General features: G+C 37.3%; 1 protein-coding gene across 1 annotated transcript in view; it reads left to right on the forward strand.

Moving 5' to 3' along the window:
* ttll12 (tubulin tyrosine ligase-like family, member 12) overlaps positions 1 to 23,193 on the forward strand; it is a 101,757-nt gene extending 78,564 nt beyond the window's left edge. Inside the window, exons 10-14 of the mRNA XM_039761833.1 lie at positions 1,685 to 1,836; positions 4,637 to 4,718; positions 7,813 to 7,881; positions 20,757 to 20,895; positions 22,942 to 23,193. Coding sequence (XP_039617767.1) covers positions 1,685 to 1,836; positions 4,637 to 4,718; positions 7,813 to 7,881; positions 20,757 to 20,895; positions 22,942 to 23,093 — 594 coding nt within the window. The 3' untranslated portion in view covers positions 23,094 to 23,193. The remainder of the gene's footprint in view (positions 1 to 1,684; positions 1,837 to 4,636; positions 4,719 to 7,812; positions 7,882 to 20,756; positions 20,896 to 22,941) is intronic.
* The last annotated feature ends 310 nt before the right edge of the window (positions 23,194 to 23,503 follow it).

Genomic DNA, 23,503 nt, shown 5'->3' on the forward strand with positions numbered 1-23,503 from the left:
CCCTGGTGATGAGCGGTGCCTGGTTTCCTCCAAACGTGACACCTGGCATTCACACCAAAGAATTCAATCTTTGTCTCATCAGACCAGAGAATTTTGTTTCTCATGGTCTGAGAGTCCTCCAGGTGGGCTGCCATGTGCCTTTTACTAAGGAGTTGCTTCCGTCTCGCCACTCTACCATACAGGCCTGATTGGTGGATTGCTGCAGAGATGGTTGTCCTACTGGAAGGTTCTTCTCTCTCCACAGAGGACCTCTGGAGCTCTGACAGAGTGACTATTGGGTTCTTGGTCACCTCCCTGACTAAGGCCCTTCTCCCCCAATTGCTCAGTTTAGATGGCCGGCCAGCTCTAGGAAGAGTCCTGGTGGTTTCGAACTTCTTTCACTTACGGATGATGGAGGCCACTGTGCTCACTGGGACCTTCAAAGCAGCAGAAATTTTTCTGTAACCTTCCCCAGATTTGTGCCTTGAGACAATCCTGTCTCGGAGGTCTACAGACCATTCCTTTGACTTCATGCTTGGTTTGTGCTCTGACATGAACTGTCAACTGTGGGACCTTATATAGACAGGTGTGTGGCTTTCCAAATTATGTCCAATCAACTGAATTTACCACAGGTGGACTCCAATTAAGCTGCAGAAACATTTCAAGGATGATCAGGGGAAACAGGATGCACCTGAGCTCAATTTTAAGCTTCATGGCAAAGGCTGTGAATACTTATGTACATGTGCTTTCTCAATTTTTTTTTTATTCTTAATAAATTTGCAAAAATCTCAAGTAAACTTTTTTTCGCGTTGTCATTATGGGGTATTGTGTGTAGAATTTTAAAGAAAAATGAATTTAATCCATTTTGGAATAAGACTGTAACATAACAAAATGTGGAAAAAGTGATGCGCTGTGAATACCTTCCGGATGCACTGTATGTCTCTTTTTGAGATCTTATTTCTTTCTGTGTTTCAAACCAGAGATTAAGATTTGGCCGCTGGGGGTAGAGAGGCTGGGAAGGGTATCTGGATAAAAAAAGGATCACTAATAAGCACTCAGTCACCAGTATGTAAATGTATCAGCATTGGATTACAGTATACTTAACCAGTCCAACTTCCATCTGATTTTTTCAAGTATTGGGTGAGGGGGGGAGTTTAGGGGGGTGTTTGGTCTGTATAGGGGAGAAGAGGGGCCGAGGACTGAATATTTTTATGCTATTATATCCTTCAAACAATGTCCACTTCCCTCTTGGGTGGTGAAGTATAGTAATCTCGTCCCTAATCGTGCAATTGTTACGTGTATGTTGTTAAGGGAATGTTTAGCTGAAAAATGTTTTGGAAAATTATTTCTTAGAAGGAGAAGGAGCCTGAACTTCCTAACACTTTAACCTTCCAGATGTCAACAATGTTTGTTAGTGACTTTCTGAGAAGTGGTTTTCACAGGAATTACAAAAAAGATGCATATTACTTAGCAGAATTAATAATATTTAACCATTTTCTATGGTAAATGACATTAAATATATAATAATCAGAACAAAATTGTTTTGTTTTTTTAATACTGCTGTGAAGATTAGCTGCAAAATAAAAATAAAAGTTCTTTCTCCGTGAGATTGCATTGTTTTGTTTCTGGAACAATTCTGTGGTAAATTGTACTAAATCAGTAGATTAAGTAGAAGGTTTGAGGTGTTGTTTTGATATCTTTCTAGGTGGTGTGCAAATACATTGAAAATCCAGTGCTGTTCAAGAGGGACGAAATTGGAATGGTAAAATTTGATATTCGCTATATAGTTCTCCTCCGTTCAGTAAAGCCATTACAGCTTTACACCTACAATGTCTTCTGGTTACGATTTGCCAACAGGTACTTGAATGCCTATTTACAAAGAATTTTTATTTAATTACTTTTTTGTTACATAATTTTTAGAACTAAACTATTAACATTAATGTATTTAAATTTAATTCAGCTAATGTGGGCCTTATATTTGCTTTCTTAAACCACACTGGCTTTAAGGTTAGTTTCTCAAACTTACTCAGTACTGGAAAGTAGTGGCCTCTATGGGGTGGTTGGTACAGTCATATACTCAGACATGAAATGGACAGAGGCACCATATGAGAGTGAAAGAGTGTGGCAACTGAGGAAGAGTTTGAGGAGAGGACAGGGAGCAACTGATTCATTGGATGCTGGGTCTGTTTCATTTCAAGCCATAGATAGGATAGGGAAAAAGGCCTCAATGACCCAGAGCTGAATTTTTGGGTTATAAAATTAATAGATGTATATTACAGGCAATGTTTTGACATAATTCTATATTTGTATGGAACTGATAGCTTATTGCATAAGAATGGCATATTATGAGTTTGCCAAGCTCCCTGTCACTAGCTAGTGATTGGTGATTTAGTTTTTAATCACGTCCTAAATAACTTAATGCCTTGAATTAGAACATGTGGCCTTAAACTCAAGGAAATAATTATAAGAAATGAATGCAGTATAATACATCTAGCATAGCCGGCATGCTTCTGCTGACAATTCTACCAGAAACCTTGGCAATCAACAGTTACTTCATTAGCAGCTATTTAGGGATCATGATGCTAATTGCCATCAACACTTACTTTCCAAGAGATGCTAAAAAGCAATGCTTTCAATTGGTATGGATTTATTTTTATTTATATATATATATATATATATATATTTTTTTTTTTTTTTTTTTTTTTTCATTTTCAGAACTTTCTAATCAGAATTTATCCATATGAAATTTGTACATTCTCTTACTCATCTCATGACTTCTTAGGTTTTCTTCTAGTTAGTGATGTTTTTCTTTTCAGATCACCAAGGATGTACATGTCTTGTATGCTGGTGATTCTAAAATGGTTGAGCATGTGTGTAGGTGTGTGAGCCCATAGACACTATAATATACTAGCATTCTCTTTAAAGCATTTTGCACTAAGGTTTTTTGGCATTATTGCACCTAAATTACATACCCAAAAAATAAAATGGCTATTATTCTGTTTATGTAATAAAAGAGATGTAAATGGGTGAAGAGTAGCAAGTACAATAATTCTGATTTTTAAGTTTAAGTTTTTATATGAATAAAACCTTTGTGTACACCAATATCAACTAAATAAAACACAAAAAGGCACTTTAGGGGATTCTCCCCCAACAAAACCAAAATATTTTATGATGCACAACCCTGGAATCAATTTTCTTTTGTGCCCCAGTCTCTCAGCTATCATTGTGCCAGGTTTAGTGGTCATACCAATTGAGATTGCAAAATTATACTGTTTCAAGGCACCCCTGTTTTTGGAAACATTTAGTCTGTTGCACCTAAACAATCTCTTAAAACAAGTATTGCGGTTGCAGTTACATTTTTTATTCATTATAAAAAAATACACCTATACACACAAACACTTTATCACTCTGAAGCAACAAATAACCAATTTATAACTATATATGTATAATTAATAGCTCATCCAAACTTTTACTTTCAAAATTATTTTTCATGCTAGTCCTTAAAGCCAATTCTTTTTTACAAAAGACACAGAGAAAGCTTACATTTTGTACAACAGAATGGGGTTTTTGTACTGCAATTTACACATCTTCTGGTGCAGTTGCCCTACAAAAGTTTGTTTATTTAATTATTTATTTTTTTCTTGCATTTCATGTTAGGAATAAACTAATTGCATACAATCATTTTTATTAAAGCTTCTTCCAGTGCTCGGTTACAGAGTTTAGGTGCCTTTGCTGGCAGTCCTGGATGTTGAGCAAAAAACAGGCAGCCCTGAGCTCAGAACTAATCTTATAGACGCATACACCTAAACTAGCATTTTTCAACCAATTTTGAGTTGTACTGTAGATAGTAGTCGCTGGGTCACAAGCACATGAGATTTGTTCATGGTATAATCTACTTCACTTCTGCCACCACTACTGAAGGGATCAATAGAGCTGTGTAAGATTTTTTTATATAATCTTGTTTGTTTTTGACTTTGGGTTATGGGGGGAGCAAGATTAAAAACATGATTAAAAAGTATCTCACTGCACAGTCAATCCATTCATTTGGCAGGGTGGGAAATTATACCATGAACAAGCTACTAGATTATCCATCCATCCATTTTCCAACCCACTGAATCCTAACACAGGGTCACGGGGGTCTGCTGGAGCCAATCCCAGCCATCAAAGTGCACAAGGCAGGAACCAATCCCGGGCAGGGTGCCAACCCACCGCAGGACACACACAAACACACCCACACACCAAGCACACAATAGGGCCAATTTAGAATCGCCAGTCCACCTAACCTGCATGTCTTTGGACTGTGGGAGGAAACCGGAGCGCCCGGAGAACATGCAAACTCCACACAGGGAGGACCCGGGAAGTGAACCCGGGTCTCCTAACTGTGAGGCAGCAGTGCTACCACTACGCCACCGTGCCGCCCGCCACTATATCTATTTGCGAAAAATAATTGTTTTCAAATCTGTTATTTTGCAGCTTTTAACTACTGCTTCTGTCTTCATACCAGTAAATTAAGAAAAAACATTCCCTTACTACTTAATAGTTCTACTTATAAACAGCTTCTGTTTATATGTTACATTTTATGACTATTTATAACATTTTATATAAAAAACATTCTTGTTTTGAATTATTCTGCACTAATTAGTTACTTTTTTCCCAGGCCATTTTCCTTGGACCACTTTGATGATTATCAGAAACACTTTACTGTTATGAACTATGAAGAAGGAGCCCATCTTAAACAGGTGTGTTTAAATCTAGGAGATAAGTTTTTTATGTAGCACTTTGAGAAGCATGCACCACCACTAGGCATTTAACATAAATACAATTAAAAGCAAATTTGCAGAAACTAGGAGAAAGTAGAAAGTAAGGGTTCCCCCACTTTTTAATATTCTGTTATATATTTCATCTTGTACATAATGCTGATTATCTGCAACAGTCTCATTATATACAACTCTCCCTAGCTCCCCCACCTCATAAACATGTCAAGATTAAAAGAAAAGAAAAAAAAGTCTTTTATCGTGATATTTCTCTCTACTTACCCTTTACCAATTTTCTTCAGGGATAAGTGTACTCATTAGGTTCATTACCGGGTGGTTCTACTGTCACACCTTAATATTAATGCACACACTCAGATATATGAATGACACATACACAACTTGTTAATCTCTAGCACTTTTAACCACACAAGTGCCGTATGATAACACATGCACAACTTGTCACTCTCTTAGCATTTCAAGAGACTTACTTATTATCGGCACAAATAACATACAGTGTTTTAAATATATCTCAAACTTAAATATTACTTTAGTGATTTAAACATGCAAAGGCTAAATATCCTTGGATATAGGCTATTTATCAACCAAGAATGCCCTGCTTTATGTATTGTTCCCTACTATTGGATGTATCTCTCACCCTCAGTCTTAATAAACCATGCAGATCAGAGTGTATGGAAAACTTCAACTGCCCCAGATGCTCTTAATATATACCTTATTATTTTATTCACTCTAGATATGAAGACAAAGTATAAAGTTAAAAGCAGAGTGGTATTTATTACATAACTAATAATACCATATAGAACAAGGAATAATTGAAAATAAGATTGATAGTAAAGCCTGGATATATGTAATCTTTTAAAAAGATGTCAAAGATGAATGTCCCAGGGCAGCATTGATTTATCAATTGATATTCATGAAATGCTTTAGCGAGGATCAGATGAAAATGGTCACACGTTGCTAGTGCCCTCTCCTGACATCCCTATGTCTTCTCCTCTTGACATCGGTCTCGTCTTCTTCTGACATTGCTCTTAGATGAGGCATATTTCTCAAGTTAAGGCAGAGTTTTACAACACATGATTGTTACATACCCCTGATTGGCTGGCTGTCAATATAACGAATGAATTTGCTCAAACTCTTTTAAATGTTTGAGTACATCTGTTTTCCCTAAAGAATCTCCTGTCTGAAGCTGCAAACTAGTTTTTCAATTTCTGGTCACATGGAATCTCCTTCTGTTCGCAGGTTACTTCTGTTTGCCAGTAATCAGGTACAGCTTGAAGCATCAGCATGTCTTCCTTTCCCAAGCTGTAAACCAATTTAGTCCTACACACTACAACAAGTCCATACATCAATATAAAGTTTAAAAAATATAGAACACGCTGTCTGTGAGTCTTTACATGTAGCTTCTATAAAAAAGTACTATCCCAGATATTCAGTGACAAAGCTAGGCAAAATGTTTTAACGTTTTTTAGGAAGGCATGTTAAAGTTGCACATAATCCTACTTATCACCCCTTCCCTTCCAATTAAATTATGGTCTACAAAATCTTCCAGCTTAATTGTTTGCTTTGTGACAAGAGGAAATATCACTGAAACATTATAAAATGGATGTGTAAATGTCTAAAACTTTGCTATTAAATTTGTAATAGTTTTGCTATGAACAGGCCATATAGCTCTTCAGTCCCAATTCACTTAATGTATCATTCAAGCACAAAATTATGTTTAGGGCACTTTGTGCAGTGGTTGCAACATTGGAACAACTAGTCCAAGTATAGTTAAACAGGGTATATTATACTGTGACATGGTTCTCTTCTCAGGCATTTATCAACACCTACAGCCTGAGCAAGCCAACCTGTTGTTTTGACAAAGAACACATACAGTGGGTACGGAAAGTATTCAGACCCCCTTTAATTTTTCACTCTTTGTTATATTGCAGCCATTTGCTAAAATCATTTAAATTATTTTTTTCCCTCATTAATGTACACCCAGCACCCCATATTGACAGACAAAAAAAGAATTTTTGAAATTGTTGCAGATTTATTAAAAAAGAAAAACTGAAATATCACATGGTCCTAAGTATTCAGACCCTTTGCTCAGTATTTAGTAGAAGCACCCTTTTGAGCTAATACAGCCATGAGTCTTCTTGGGAAAGATGCAACATGTTTTTCACACCTGGATTTGGGGATCCTCTGCCATTCCTCCTTGCAGACCCTCTCCAGTTCTGTCAGGTTGGATGGTAAACGTTGGTGAACAGCCATTTTTAGGTCTCTCCAGAGACGCTCAATTGGGTTTAAGTCAGGGCTCTGTCTGGGCCATTCAAGAACAGTCACAGAGTTGTTGTGAAGTCACTACTTCGTTATTTTAGCTGTGTGCTTAGGGTCATTGACTTGTTGGAAGGTAAACCTTCGGCCCCGTCTGAGGTCCTTAGCACTCTGGAGAAGGTTTTTGTCCAGGATATCCCTGTACTTGGCCGCATTCATCTTTCCCTCGATTGCAACCAGTCGTCCTGTCCATGCAGCTGAAAAACACCTCCACAGCATGATGCTGCCACCGCCATGCTTCACTGTGGGGACTGTATTGGACAAGTGATGAGCAGTGCCTGGTTGTCTCCACACATACTGCTTAGAATTAAGGCCAAAAAGTTCTATCTTGGAGTTTGCTAAAAGACACCTGAAGGACTCTGAGATGGTGAGAAATAAGATTCTTTGGTCTGATGAGACCAAGATAGAACTTTTTGGCCTTAGTTTACATTCTAGATTTACATGTACATGTTTGTCTTATATCACCTGTTAGATGTTTCAGAGCTATAGAAGAGAAATCTAGCAATCTCTTTAATGGCACCACAGCCCTATGTTTTCCATTATAACCTGTGATTTTCACATTTAATGAAGTTTTTGTTTATTAGATAGCTTATAATGTTGGGTGCAACACCAAGAAATTAAGTTCCTGTGCTTGCAACTGAAAAACTTACTATCAGACATTTCTACAATAAAACTTTCTAATTATTGCTGTCAAAATAAATTAGAACACTGAGCAGACCTTACACTATATTTTATTTCACTGTAGGTCCACTGTGATGAATTTATCCAGCTGTTTGAGAAACAATACCCTGATCATCCATGGACTTCTGTACAGGTATGCAGTTCATCTAATTACAAAGCAAGAATAAAATATATGAATATTGTCATAGTTAAAGTAAGGAAAAATGTGTGGTGTAAGCAACACAATAGACTGTTTCTGCTTACTAGTATAAAGCACACCAAGCAACAACCTCTAAAAAAACAAAATGACCAATGTGAATTCTTCTGATTCGTGCAATTAAATTAGAAGAGATCAGTGGCACCTAGTAGTACTTATTCTCCTAGGTAGACATTTTTCTGTCTATCCACATGTTCTTTCCATCTGTAAAATTTATTTAGAAGTATACTGGAAGAGTAAACTATGATGTCACTGCTATTATCAGTTTTAGTTGTGAAACCTATAAAGAAAAATTCCAAATATTATGTTATGGTCTTACTTTCGTTTTGATTTTTTTTAAAAACATTTCATTGAATTTATTAAAATCGAACAACATTCCATACAAACAAGTCAAATTTTACAAAAAACCAGGTTCAAGCCAAAATTTTGAAATTTTTGATATTTATTGTTATTTGTATCTCCATTCATTTGTCTAGGCAGCACCATATTTTGCATTTGTTGTCATTAGCAAGTGTTAATTTTCTAAATATCTCCAGCAGGGGCCATTTGCTTCCTGGGACAGTGTGCTTTATAGAAATGCAGGACATACTTGAACCTGTACTGTATATATACCCGTTCAGTAACCATGGCATAAATAGTCAGATGAGAGAAATAATGGTACAAAAAGATATATGTTTAATTTGTTGTAAAATTCAGCTTTCACTTCTAATATAGAATGTATTATAATCATCTATACTTACATATCTAGGCCGAAGAGAAGCCATTGGAGCAGTACAATTATAATCTAGTTCTTCAGTGGGGAATGCTGATGATTGTATGTCCGGTTCAATAGAGAGCAGGTGACAGACGGCTTCTGGCCTATAGAAAGTCCCTCACCATTATGCATACCCACACATTTTGCATATTCAGTGAGCTTTTATGAAAATTGCCAGGTATGGATAACCACCATCTGAATTGATGTTATTTATGGACCGTGCTCTTCTAAGACCCAAATAGCAACTTTTTCCCTAATCTGTGCACAGTGCACCTGCTCTAATCACTCATGTGCCCTGGGCCTGAAAGTGATGCGTCAGACCTGCTTTAATCAACCAAAATCCCTGCCTGAAAGAATTGAACTTACATCAGCTGAAAGCATGCTAAACAATCAGGCTCATAAAAAACACATATATCAAATAGCTATTTTTCATTTCCGGTTATACTCACCCAAAGGTCATGTCATGTGAAAACAGAAGATATTTAAGATGATCTTGATATTCAAATTGCCCAAAATTCAGAATTCAAACTAAAGCTAATCTGACAGTGTAATTAGTGTTTTTTTCAAAGAATGAAATGCTATCATCTCAGCAAGGTTTCTGACTACAAGTTCAGGTTTTGATTTTGGGCTTTAGGCATTTCGGTTTTGTTGATTATTCTGTGTATTACTGTGATATTTCCCTCTACTTACCCTTTACTTATTGTCTTCAGGGATAAGTGCACCTATCAGGTTAGTTTGCGGGTTGATCTACTGTCGCACCTTAAGATTAATGCACACACACAGATAAACACATACACACAGACCCTAACCACAACAGTGCTCTATGAATGGCGCATACACAGCTGGTTAATCTCTAGCACTTTTAACCATACAAGTGCCTTATGAATAACACATGCACAACTTGTCACTCTCTTAGCACTTCAAGAGACTTACTTATTATCGGCACAAACAACATACAATATTTTAAATATATCTCAAATCTAAATATTCCTTTGGTCTCTAGGAATATATTTAAACATACAAAGGTTCAACATCCTTGGATACAGGCCATTTACCCACCAAGAATGCCTTACTTTACTTGCTGTTCCCTACTACTGGATGGAGTTCTCACCCTCAGCCTTAATAAACCTTGTGTGTGGCAAACTTCCGGCTGCTCCAAGTGATCATAATATCTACTTTATTAATTCAGTCACTCTAGATATAAAGACAAAGTATAGAACTTTACACCCTCAGTCTTAATAAACCTTGTGTGTGGCAAACTTCCAGCTGCTCCAAGTGATCATAATATCTACTTTATTACTTCAGTCACTCTAGATATAAAGCCAAAGTATAGAACTTTAAAAACAATGTGGTATTTATTACATGAACAATACCACCAAACAGAACAAGAAATAATATAAAATAAGATTGATAGTAAAGTCTAAATATATAGTCTTTAGAAAAAGCTTACAGAAAATTAAAGATGTCAGAGATGAGTGTCCCTGGGCAGCGTTGATTTAGCAATCGATTTTCATGGATTGCTTTAGCAGACGATCAGATGAAAATGGTTACACTTTGCTTGAACCCTCTTCTGTCATTGCTCTGCCCTCTTCTGCTGTCGTTCTCGCCCCCTTCTGATGTTGTGTTCAGATGAAGCATATTTTTTATAAAATTGAGAGAGTTTAGCAACATGTGATTGTTACATACACCTGACTGGCAAGTTATCAATATGATCTGTTTGAGTATGTCTGTTTCCAAAATAATTAAGTTTTTGATGTTTTGTCCTGCATTTAAATTCATCTTGTTTGGCTAGAGTAAAATTTAATGGAAATATACACACAAAATTGCAGATTTTGCACACCTGAACATTCTGTTTTTTCCTATTTAATAAAAGTCAAGTGTTTTTGGTCCCAAAGATGAAACAAAATATATTTAGTGTGGAAGACTGCCCTCCTGGCCATCGGACCTTACTTTATTCTTTGTTACTTAGTATTGCCTAATCTTATTTTTCTAGTTTTCTTTTTTCTTTCTTCATCCTGGAAAGTACTTTGAGCTACATAATTTGTATGAAAATGTGCTATATACATAAATGTTGTTGTTGTGATGCCAAAAAGGCTCAGTATTAGTAATTTAACATTGCATTTTTGGTCCTGGTTAAAATAGTTTCAGGTCTTATAGCAGAGGTGTTAAACTCAAATCTCAATCCATCAGTGGCTGCAGGTTTTCATTCTAACCATTTTCTTAATTAGTGACTAGCTTTTTCTGATAAGTAACTTCTTTAGCCTTTATTTTAATTGATTTGCTTTTTAAGACTTGGACCCCTTAATTGTTTCCTTTTTCTTAATTAGCAATAAAACAATAATGAGATGCAAAGCAAGCCAACCTTTGACGGGCAAACCTGTATTAGACATACAATGAAAGGAAAAGGCCTCAGTGTTGATCTGCGCTGGTCACCAAAACATTTTATGATGTTTTTAGAAAAAAGAAAATCAACAGCTTTGGAAATGTCTGTTATGGCAGAATGAGAGCATCAACAAGACATGGAATTAAATAACATGTTTAATTAACAATAAGAATTGACTTCTAATTAGGAAATTGGTTGGAATTTAAGGGTCTGGCTCAGCTGAATCAGGTTATTGGTCTCTCAGAAATCTGGGGCCTTATGCATAACGCCGTGCATAGAATTCACACTAAAAACATGACATACGGACAAAAGTGGAAATAAATCTGTGCGTTCGCCAACTTCCATGTACTTCCGCTATATAAATCCTGGTCAGTGTGAAAAGTAATGCATGTGCACACGCCTGCTGTCACTCCCAAACTCCTCCCAGAATTATGCCTCTTTGAATATGCAAATCAATATAAATAGCCCTCAGCATTCTGTGAAAAGGTAATGGCAAAAGCATGAGGGAAAATAGAATAATTTCATCGAAGAGGAGGCAAGGAAAAATGTACTATTTGTTGCTTTTAACAGTGGTGTAAACAAAAAAAGGAAGTTGATTGAGTGACATAGAGTGTCGGAGAAACTCTAAAGCTCAAGTTCACAAAGTTGCACATTTCCCAAAATAAAAAATAAGTTATCAGGTATCAAAGTCGCAGTGAAAAGTCGAGTCGTAGCCCACCGTCTGAGTGTCATATGAAAGCTTATTAGGGTACAGAGAAAAAAGAAAACAAATGGGCACACAGTGAGTAAAAAGCTCAAAATGTCAACTTTAATCTCAACATGTCCACTTTAATCACGTAGTTTATTTTGTCATTAAAGTAGAACATCATAAACTTATTAAATCGTTTACTAGTTTCTCAAATACCATTGTAACTAAAGTAGCACGTTAAATGCTTTGTTTTGTATATGTTCTTCTATCTGATCTATGTGTGTGAATCACTACGTGCTTCTTAAACGGGCTTTCTCTTCCTCCAACAGGACATAGAATCCATTACAGCTCTCTGAATAATTAAAATACTGAGATGTATACTTGATATATAGGAGTTAAAGCATGTTATTAAAATGGGAACACAGTGGCACAGTGATAATGAGGAGCTGGCACCTCATCCAAAGATTGTTCCTGCCTCCCACAAGATGCTTGCTTAGCCGTGTGCGACCTTCGATTAAATAATTAATTGCAGCAGTACTGTCTCTTTCAAACGTACTAACCTCCGATTCCTGTCCTTCCTTTTCTTTCTCTAAGTACCCAATCCCAATCGCCACACAATCAGCTCTGTAATAGATGTTAAGCCATTTGTAAGCTTAGAACGCAGTCTTCAAAACTTTTAAGGAACATTGAAATATCTTCGCAGTACATGTTTAATTATTCCATCCATCTATCCAACCAGGGTCACGCCAGTCCCAGCAAGCATACAGCGCGAGGCAGGAACAGTCTCTGAAATGGGCACCAGATTGTTGTTAGTGCTGCCCCACCTTGTCCTCACTTGTTTAATTAACAATGTAATAAACATATTTTGCTGCATTTCATCTTAAAAATGGTATTGTCATCATATGTAAATATGCTCTTTACAAAGTGGCTCAGTTTGTGCAATATTATAACTTTATCGCAAGTTTACAGTGAGGTGATTGTACTAATATGTGCAAACAGTTCTACAAGGAGTACTTGATGGACTGATTGAGTGCGTTTTTTTACAGAAAAACTATTTCTGAACCGCAAGATCAATACAGGAAAGGCTCTGAAGCATTTGCCTTTTGAGAGCAGTTCAACAGACTGTGCGCATGGCTGAGGCAGCGTGTGCTTGATGCTGTATACCAATAATTCTCTTTCCGATCAGCTGCTGTAGAGCTGTGATTCCACACTCAGATACAGTGGGATAAATACTCTGAATAGTGCCTTGAGAGAAACAATGCTAAAGCAGCTAAGGTATTTAAAATAGTTTGACCATTCCGTGGACCATTATATTGTTACAGGTTAATTACAATCAGATGCCTTAAACTAATAAACAATATGCGGTTAATTTCAGTGTATTTGATGAAGCAGCATCAGGGATGTGGATCTACAAAAGAAAGGGAAACCACACTGCTTTGACGTTGGGTGCCGCCAGTTTGCAAAACTGAGCAGAGAACTTGCATATGCCAAGCATTTAGCCGGCGTGAAAATGTGTTTACGCCAAGTTTAGGTCTTATACATCTTGATGCGAGTGTGGAAACAGGAGTACGCAATGTTTTTGTGCGTATGCACCATTTATACATGAGGCCGCTGGTCTACAGAGTTAGATTTCTTCATGAATGTGGCCATGTCATCCCTTAACTTGGCTACTTTTAAGCATTTGAAGTCTGCACAAGTCTGTTGCACACTGTCAGCCTGCACATGTATTTGCTTCACACACACTTTCAGCAACTACAGGTAGAAGTGTCCTCTAAAGAAATGAAGAGAATATTAGAGTGACTGCATTATTCCTTCTCCTGTGGAAAAACAGCATCAGTATTTCTGAAATCACTAAATTTGTGTTCATGAGCTGAATATACAGCACTAAATTCTGCAACATAATCTTGAGAGCAGTAGGGTAACACGTTAAAAGTAATGTATGTTAAGTAGTCATATACTTTAAGTAACAAGTAACCTAACACAATGCTTATCTTATTGAATAAGAATGTCTGTGTTGTTGTTATCCCAGCAGCACTCTATGTAAGGTATGAAGCATACATACTGGGTCCTTTACAAGGCTGAATCACACAGCCAAACAGAAGAGGGTTTACTGTGTGTAGTCCATTAACAGAAACCTATAAATAAAGCATCAATTTGGCTAAACATTTTATGAAGCAAAAGAATTTTGTCATAGGTGTCATGCTTATTTTCTGATTCATCGCGGTCAATTATTGTGTTTAACTCTTTTTGTGTAGTTTAATGTTGGAGCGTTTTGACAAATGAGAACTCCAGAAGATTATATCCGCATGTAAATGTAGATTATTAATAAATCACGTTCCTGCTTTAACTATCTTATTCACCTTAACCTAACTATGTAAATGCAAGGAAACATACTAAGTGACACTAGATAATGTTATTTAATCTTCCCAAAAGTTACATACTTAGTAGACTGTACTTCTGCGCGAATAACAGCACCACCAAGCTAATTACAATTACAAGTACTAGTCATTCCATAGCTTCATTGCACAGGTCAGTCCTTTTAAGTGACAATGACATGCATGATGTATTGTTCAATCTGACATTCTGATGAGGGCAAACTCCTTTAGCAGAAGGGACATTGTAGCAATTGCATCAGTTGCAGAAATTTTCCTTTTGGTAAGTAAACGTGCAATATGTTTGCATATAAACGTACTATATATTTTAGAAGTTTAGAAGCATGTTCTAGTATATAATTTTCAATTGCTGGAAATTGCACTTCATATAGCTGGTAAATACTTGTGCTAAGTGTTTCAAGTATGACATTCACAAAGTTTACATTCTCTAATGTGGATTATGCCATTATCATTTAATTATGAATTCATAACCCTAAAGTACTCAGGCATTGGTCTGCTATAGATTGCCTCACAGCAACTCTAACTTTCTTAATAGCAGACTGTAATCAGTAGGGGGTTGCACCAAGTCCCAAACCCCAGACACAATCACACCCAACACAGTCATGGTTTCAAATATTGTCACTTTTATTAATTACTGTACCTTAACAAACAGGTAAGCACAATCAAAGTATCACAAACACAGAACTGTAGATCCCTCTCTCTTCTTCCATTCATCCAAAGAATTTTGTCCTCTGCCTCCAAACATTGACTTCCTTGCCAAAGCAAAGTGTCTCATTTTATCTTAGACCAAGGAGTACTTACGTCCGACCTGTGTACATCTGGGTTAGAGGGAAGTCCCATAAAATAGGGATTACAAATAGATAGATTTATAGATATAACTTTATTTATCCCCTGGAGCAAATGTGGCTCTTTACAGAAGCACTTTAAATAATTAAATCCACAAATAGATAAATAAATGGCTAGTGCGATTTTTCTATGCTATGTTGTACTGGGCTGGTAACTTCAAGTGAGGCCCACTAAATCAACAAGCTCATTTAAAGGGTAAGATCTGTTATACAATACCCTCTGGACCCACTGAGTGCCATTATGCTGTACATCTTCTCTCTGACACACAAACACTGAGGACTTTCAGCCAACAAATTATTCAGCAGAAGTGTGTCAAGAAGCACTACTGGGGCTCCTTTATACCAACACCAATACATTTATATAAGGTCTCACTGTGAGTGTAACACATCCTTGCAGCTCCCTGTAGTAGCACCCAAGGACCCTGACAGGGTTGCACCCTGAAACTTCAATTCCCAGCATGCCCTGTGGGTATGCTGCATGACACCAAAGCCCAGGGACGCTCCCATCAAACATATTGGGGGATAAAGGATCCATACATTGTTGTCTCTACACAGACCTTCCAGTGTATTGGCCTCCCGGCCAGGCAAGGTCTTATTCTTGCCTGTCCATGCTCTGTGGTACTCATGCAGACACATTTTCTTTTTGTATGATTAGACCTACAGTATTAATTCTTGATCAACTGCTGAAAAGGCCACCACTGTCTATGTTACCTTTTCTGTTATTTTATAACAATTAAATAAAACTCTTTAACTTTTGTCCAATAATAAATACACCATACATCACATCAGTTCCGCACTTAAAGTCATAGGTTCTCAATCTGCCAATGTTGTACCTTCCTCTGTGCTTTTTGAGCCCTGAAAGATGGTATTCAAAATTTGTTCTTACGCTGCTTAAATGTGTGTGCATCATCAAGGACTGCCGAAGATGTCTTCAATTGAAGGTTCAATTGGAACAAATCTTATTCAAGCAAAGTGTCGTCAGGCATTTCTTGATTTCATAAGTGCACTTCATGAAATATAACCACACCTGCCCGAGTAGGTTAAAATAAAAATAAATAAATATTTCAATTTAAAATAAAGGGAAAAGAAAATTGGTGAGTAATTAAGAAACTGATTGGAATAAAAAAACTGCAGCCATGACAGCACTCTGGGATCTGAGAGTGATATCCCTATTTTATAGATTCAAGAGTAGCCAAACCATTTTTCAGCATAGGACTTCTGTCATTTGCTAATATACCCAGGATGGCCGTTCTGTTTGTAATGGGTTACTAGAATATATTACTCCCCAAGTTAATTTACAGTGGGAATCTCAATTGACAGAAGTTCACTTTAACCTTTTTTGTCACTGAAAGTTCCACTACACATTAAACTTTGTGTTTTCCTTAGCTAAAGAAAAATAACTCTCAGGTTAACTGGCCTTCTGAGGAATTGGAGTGTTGGGGAAATTTCAGTTTTAAAAAGTGTCTCTCCATGGGCGTTCTCCATTTTGTCACTGAAATCTTATCAAGGTAATACAAAGAATTTAGTGAGATATTTATTCTGACAGGTTACCCCCTCACACAAATTTAACTATATGATTAGTTATTACCAGGAGCACACTTAACTGAAAGGAAAGTTTTTTGCATTATCCTGGCCAGAAAAAGGAGCTACTTATAATCATTACAGTTAATAATATTTCTTCCTCATTAATTAATTTCTACTTTGTTTCTGATGTATTTGTACAAATCTGTATCCTTATATGACATAGTTCTGAATTTAATGAGTGGTGTAATCTATTCTTGCATTTTGCCTTGAGAGTTGTCACTGCACTCAACGATCTGCACTTGTTGGGGAGTGCTGTGCAAGAACAAAGTAGATTGTACTATTGTATTGTATTTCTGAGGTGGCCATGATAAATTGAACATCCAGCTCTGTGAAGAGAATCACTTGTATTCTATTTTGTGCATTATATTTACCCTGTTTTTTGTTTTTTTTTTGTCATCCATTGCACATCCAGCCTACCTGGAAGGGTGTCTCCCTTGCCAATATTTTTCCTTTTGTTTTTCCTACAAGGATTGTTTGGAAGTGTTTTCCCTTGTTTTGTTAGAGAGTCAAGTCTGGGGGAGCTTTCAAAAAAAAAAAGTATCCCAAAAAACTGGCCTGTTAAAGCCCATTGAGGCATTCCTAGTGTGATTTTGGGCTATACAAAAAATAAAAGTGAAAATTGCTTCAGGGTACTGTATGATGGCTGACCCTGCACTCTGACCTCCGAAAGTATATAAAAAGACAGTCTCCCCATGGGGTTTAATACGGTGTACAAAATACCAAATAATTGTTGCTGTTGTTGTAATCAAACTAGAAGTTGGAATTCAGGGTGCTGCACATATGTGCATTAAAAGCAAACAGATCAGGGAAATACACTGATTACTAGTTATTTTTCATCTATGGCTAAAGGTATTTTCAGGACCCATCTGAAGATGAATTTTCATCTTATATAAAATTCTCAGAAAATAGGTTTAATTTTAATATAGGTACATTACAATATGTTGTCAGTTTGTGTTATGCTTTTTGTGTTCAGCTGTTATGTTATTGTTAACATTTCATTAATACTAATTGTTTCCTGCAGGAGGCACATGCTCCGTGGGAATACGTTTGTTAGTGGATGGATGGATGGATGGATGATTGCTGCATGTTACTTAGCCTGAATCATATAGAGATAACTTAAAAGACTATATTCCTCCCTAGTGATACGGTGGTGGTGCTAAATGAATCACATAGGAGAAGTACACTTAGCTTTTGTTTAATATTTGTTTACACTGCAAATTACTCAAAGAAAACTCTGGAGTGGGAGCTCAAGAAATGGAGTTCATTAACTTCAGCAATGTGGAAGGCATTCTTAGAAACAGGCAGTCCGTCTGTCTGGAGATGTGCTTCAAAGTGCAGGGCAATTATTAGAGCTTTTTATACAGTTTCTACAGTTCAATGTCCCAAACTTGGAAACAATCTTTTTCTAGCCGAGTATAAATAAAATAGCACACCAAAAGACGAGCATGCAACAACCAATAAACCAACCAATAAAAATTAGCACCCAGTTGCTGTAAAATGTAAAGTGACCGTTTAGACCACTGGAAACACCTGTTCTCCTCTATTAGCCTGCCCCAGGAATGCCCAGTTGTCATTTTTCATCTCATTGTTAAGTTGCTTTTAGGGTGGTATCAGTTTTTCTCACTCTGTCAGCTGGCTTGCATAGTTTGAATGGTTTCTGCTATACCAGTGCATAGTTCTTAATTTGAGGAAAATCAGTTATCTATACTAATAAAAGGCAAAGCCCTCACTGACTCATCACTAATTCTCCAACTTGCCGTGTAGGTAGAAGGCTGAAATTTGGCAAGCTCATTCCTTACAGCTTCCTTACAAAAGTTGGGCAGGTTTCATTTCGAAATTCTACGCGTAATGGTCATAACTGGAAGCTATTTTTCTGTATATACTGTAATGGAGTTGAGCTCGAAAGCCGTGGGGGGCGGAGTTTCGTGTGACATCAACACGCCTCCCACGTAATCACGCAGTACATAGAAAACCAGGAAGAGCTCCAAAAACCGCTGATGAAAACATACATTATATAATTAAGAAGGCAGTGAAACAATTAGAAGCAAGCGAGTGACATATTAAACCATATTCAGCGGCTCACGTGAACTGACGCAGTGCGCAGACAAAAAGCAACAGTTCCAACGAGTGCTGAACAAAAACCGAATTACACTGCTACGCTCAAATAGACAAACCACACGCCGTGGCGCAATAGTAGAGGCTTCGCCTCTAGCGCCGGCGTCCGAGGTTCAATTCCCGAGAGGGGATGTACTGAGTATGTACGCGCGCTTCACGATTCATTTTAGCCTCGCATCCCCTTGGTTTGAAACGTATGAAAAAATATGCGGTTAATGCAGAAAGACAAAAATCCAAACCTACATGGCCCTGTGTGAAAAAGTAATTGCCCCCTTGTTTAAAAATAACCTAACTGTGGTGTATTACACCTGAGTTCAATTTCCGTAGCCACCCCCAGGCCTGATTACTGCCACACCTGTTTCAATCAAGAAATCACTTAAATAGGAGCTGCCTGACACAGAGAAGTAGACCAAAAGCACCTCAAAAGCTAGACATCATTCCAAGATCCAAAGAAATTCAGGAAAAAATGAGAACAGAAGTAATTGAGATCTATCAGTCTGGTAAAGGTTATAAAGCCATTTCTAAAGCTTTGGGACTCCAGCGAACCACAGTGAGAGCCATTATCCATAAATGGCAAAAACATGGAACAGTGGTGAACCTTCCCAGGAGTGGCCGGCCGACCAAAATTACCCCAAGAGCGCAGAGACGACTCATCCGAGAGGTCACAAAAGACCCCAGGACAACGTCTAAAGAACTGCAGGCCTCACTTGCCTTAATTAAGGTCAGTGTTCACGACTCCACCATAAGAAAGAGACTGGGCAAAAGCGGCCTGCATGGCAGATTTCCAAGACGCGAAACCACTGTTAAGCAAAAAGAACATTAGGGCTCGTCTCAATTTTGCTAAGAAACATCTCAATGATTGCCAAGACTTTTGGGAAAATACCTTGTGGACTGATGAGACAAAAGTTGAACTTTTGGAAGGCAAATGTCCCGTTACATCTGGCGTAAAAGGAACACAGCATTTCAGAAAAAGAACATCATACCAACAGTAAAATATGGTGGTGGTAGTGTGATGGTCTGGGGTTGTTTTGCTGCTTCAGGACCTGGAAGGCTTTCTGTGATAGATGGAACCATGAATTCTACTGTCTACCAAAAATCCTGAAGGAGAATGTCCGCCATCTGTTCGTCAACTCAAGCTGAAGCGATCTTGGGTGCTGCAACAGGACAATGACCCAAAACACACCAGCAAATCCACCTCTGAATGGCTGAAGAAAACAAAATGAAGACTTTGGAGTGGCCTAGTCAAAGTCCTGACCTGAATCCAATTGAGATGCTATGGCATGACCTTAAAAAGGCGGTTCATGCTAGAAAACCCTCAAATAAAGCTGAATTACAACAATTCTGCAAAGATGAATGGGCCAAAATTCCTCCAGAGTGCTGTAAAGACTCATTGCAAGTTATCGCAAACGCTTGATTGCAGTTATTGCTGCTAAGGGTGGCCCAACCAGTTATTAGGTTCAGGGGCAATTACTTTTCACACAGGGCCATGTAGGTTTGGATTTTTTTCTCCCTAAATAATAAAACCATCATTTAAAAACTGCATTTTGTGTTTACTTGTGTTATATTTGACTAATGGTTAAATGTGTTTGATGATCAGAAACATTTTTTGTGACAAACATGCAAAAGAATAAGAAATCAGGAAGGGGGCAAATAGTTTTTCACACCACTGTATGTATGGATATGTATATATATATATGTTTCTATGTGTGTGTATATATATATATATATATATATATATATATATATATATATATATATATATGACAGCAACACTCATCACTCACAACAGTGACAAAACAATTACATTGACAATCATGTTACGTTATTTTCAAAATGTTTCCTTTTCTTTTTCATTGCTTCTTTAACACACTTCTCCGCTGCGAAGCGTGGGTATTTTGCTAGTTATAAGATAAACTTCATGGATAACAGTGACTTATTTCAAACCTTTTGCTACACTAATACAAATAATGCGACAAATGCACATTGAATAAATTTTCAACCCTTACCCTAATTTCAATTCTTGCTACTAAAAACCTTTTATTTCCCCCAGGATGAGCTTTTCAAATGTTTTGCTGAACTATTTGAAGTGGCAACATCTAGACCAGCCCCTTTTGGTATATGTGATTATCCATCCTCTCGAGCTATGTATGCTATTGACCTAATGCTGAAATGGCATAATACAGACGAAGGTAAAATTGAGTTTCTTTTATTCATTTTCACAGTACTGTATACTAAAAAGAGTTTTAGTTGAAGTGTTAAAGCCAAAGTATAGACAGCTTTTGCAGTAGTGACATCCCTAATTTTAAGTATTTTAAGCCAGTGTGTTCACAAACGGTACAGTGGGTATAGAAAGTATTCAGACCCCCTTCAATTTTTCACTCTTTGTTATATTGCAGCCATTTGCTAAAATCATTTAAATTAATTTTTTCCCTCATTAATGTACACACAGCACCTCATATTGACAGACAAAAAAAAAAGAATTATTGAAATTGTTGCCGATTTATTAGAAAAGAAAAACTGAAATATCACATGGTCCTAAGTATTCAGACCCTTTGCTCAGTATTTAGTAGAAGCACCCTTTTGAGCTAATACAACCATGAGTCTTCTTGGGAAGGATGCAACAAGTTTTTCACACCTGGATTTGGGGATCCTCTGCCATTCCTCCTTGCAGATCCTCTCCAGTTCTGTCAGGTTGGATGGTAAACGTTGGGGAACAGCCATTTTTAGGTCTCTCCAGAGATGCTCAATTGGGTTTAAGTCAGGGCTCTGGCTGGGCCATTCAAGAACAGTCACAGAGTTGTTGTGAAGCCACTCCTTCGTTATTTTAGCTGTGTGCTTAGGGTCATTGTCTTGTTGGAAGGTAAACCTTTGGCCCCGTCTGAGGTCCTTAGCACTCTGGAGAAGGTTTTTGTCCAGGATATCCCTGTACTTGGCCGCATTCATCTTTCTTTCGATTGCAACCAGTTGTCCTGTCCCTGCAGCTGAAAAACACCCCCACAGCATGATGCTGCCACCGCCTTGCTTCACTGTGGAGACTGTATTGGACAAGTGATGAGCAGTGCCTGATTGTCTCCACACATACCGCTTAGAATTAAGGCCAAAAAGTTATATCTTGGTCTCATTAGACCAGAGAATCTTATTTCTCACCATCTCAGAGTCCTTCAGGTGTCTTTTAGCAAACTCCATGCGGGCTGTCATGTGTCTTGCACTGAGGAGAGGCTTCTGACAGGCCACTCTGCCATAAAGCCCTGACTTGTGGAGGGCTGCAGTGATGGTAACTTTCTCCCATCTCCTGACTGCATCTCTGGAGCTTAGCCAAAGTGATCTTTGGGTTCTTCTTTACCTCTCTTCAACAAGGCTCTTCTCCTCCGGTAGCTCAGCTTGGCCAGACGGCCAGTTCTAGGAAGGGTGCTGGTCGTCCCAAACGTCTTCTATTTAAGGATTATGGAGGCCACTGTGCTCTTGGGAACATTAAGTGCAGCAGAAATCTTTTTGTAACCTTGGCCAGATCGGTGCCTTGCCACAATTCTGTCTCTGAGCTCTTCAAGCAGTTCCTTTGACCTCATGATTCTCATTTGCTCTGACATGCATTGTGAGCTGTAAGGTCTTATATAGACAGGTGTGTGGCTTTCCTAATCAAGTCCAATCAGTATAATCAAATACAGCTGGACTCAAATGAAGGTAATCTCAAGGATGATCAGAAGAAATGGAAAGCACCTGAGTTAAATAGATGAGTGTCACAGCAATGGGTCTGAATACTTAGGACCATGTGATATTTCAGTTTTTCTTTTTTAATAAATCTGCAACAATTTCAAAAAATATTTTTTTGTCTGTCAATATGGGGTGCTGTGTGTACATTAATGAGGAAAAAAATTAATTTAAATGATTTTAGCAAATGGCTGCAATATAACAAAGAGTGAAAAATTGAAGGGGGTTTGAATACTTTCCGTACCCACTGTATATTAATATAATCAAATGGTAAGATATATTTTCAGCTGTATTGTATTTTTCTGATGTTTATAATAAATTTCTATTATAATAATATTGGGTGGAAATGTTCATCATAATGGATAAATGTATCACTCAAACTGTACAGCTAGGAACAGAGAGAATTTGGAATAGGTTGCTGCGCTTCTGGTGTCTGGTCTCTGTATATTGATCAGTTGGTCAGAAGCTGATTTTTTTCGTCAGGTGTAAATTATCATAGATGTTAATGACTTTGTGTTTTTTAACAGGTCAAAAAGTTATGAAGCCACAGATCCTGGAAGTAAACTTTAATCCTGACTGTACCAGAGCTTGTAAATACCACCCAAGCTTCTTCGATGATGTGTTTAGCACACTTTTCTTGGATGATAGTACCAATTCCCCAGTAACTCGTATTGTTTAATATCTGTTAAACATTTTAAAATATGAATACACAGCGGAGCTCGTGGATGTTTTACGATTAGTAAATATAAGCAGAAAATGATAAATATAATTGACTTTGAGTATTTTTTTGTCTTCACTTTTCTACTACACTAAGAAACATTGTTATTACATGATTCTGTTAACTGTAAGGGGGTGATTTGATGATTTTATTTTTTTGCAAAAAAAAATGCTTTGGTGTTCTTAATTGATTTAAATGCCAAAAGGCATCAGATCAAATATCTTTTAAAGAAATTGTGTGACATGGTTTATTTTTTTGTTTCAAGATTTATGAAGTATACAGTAATTTTTTGGAATGCATAATTAAAACAAGGTGCAATCTTCCATATTTATAGATTGTTTAGATGGACTGTAAACTGTGTGTGAACTTGA

Source organism: Polypterus senegalus, chromosome 8, assembly GCF_016835505.1.
Source record: "Polypterus senegalus isolate Bchr_013 chromosome 8, ASM1683550v1, whole genome shotgun sequence".
Taxonomy (NCBI): Eukaryota; Metazoa; Chordata; class Cladistia; order Polypteriformes; family Polypteridae; genus Polypterus; species Polypterus senegalus.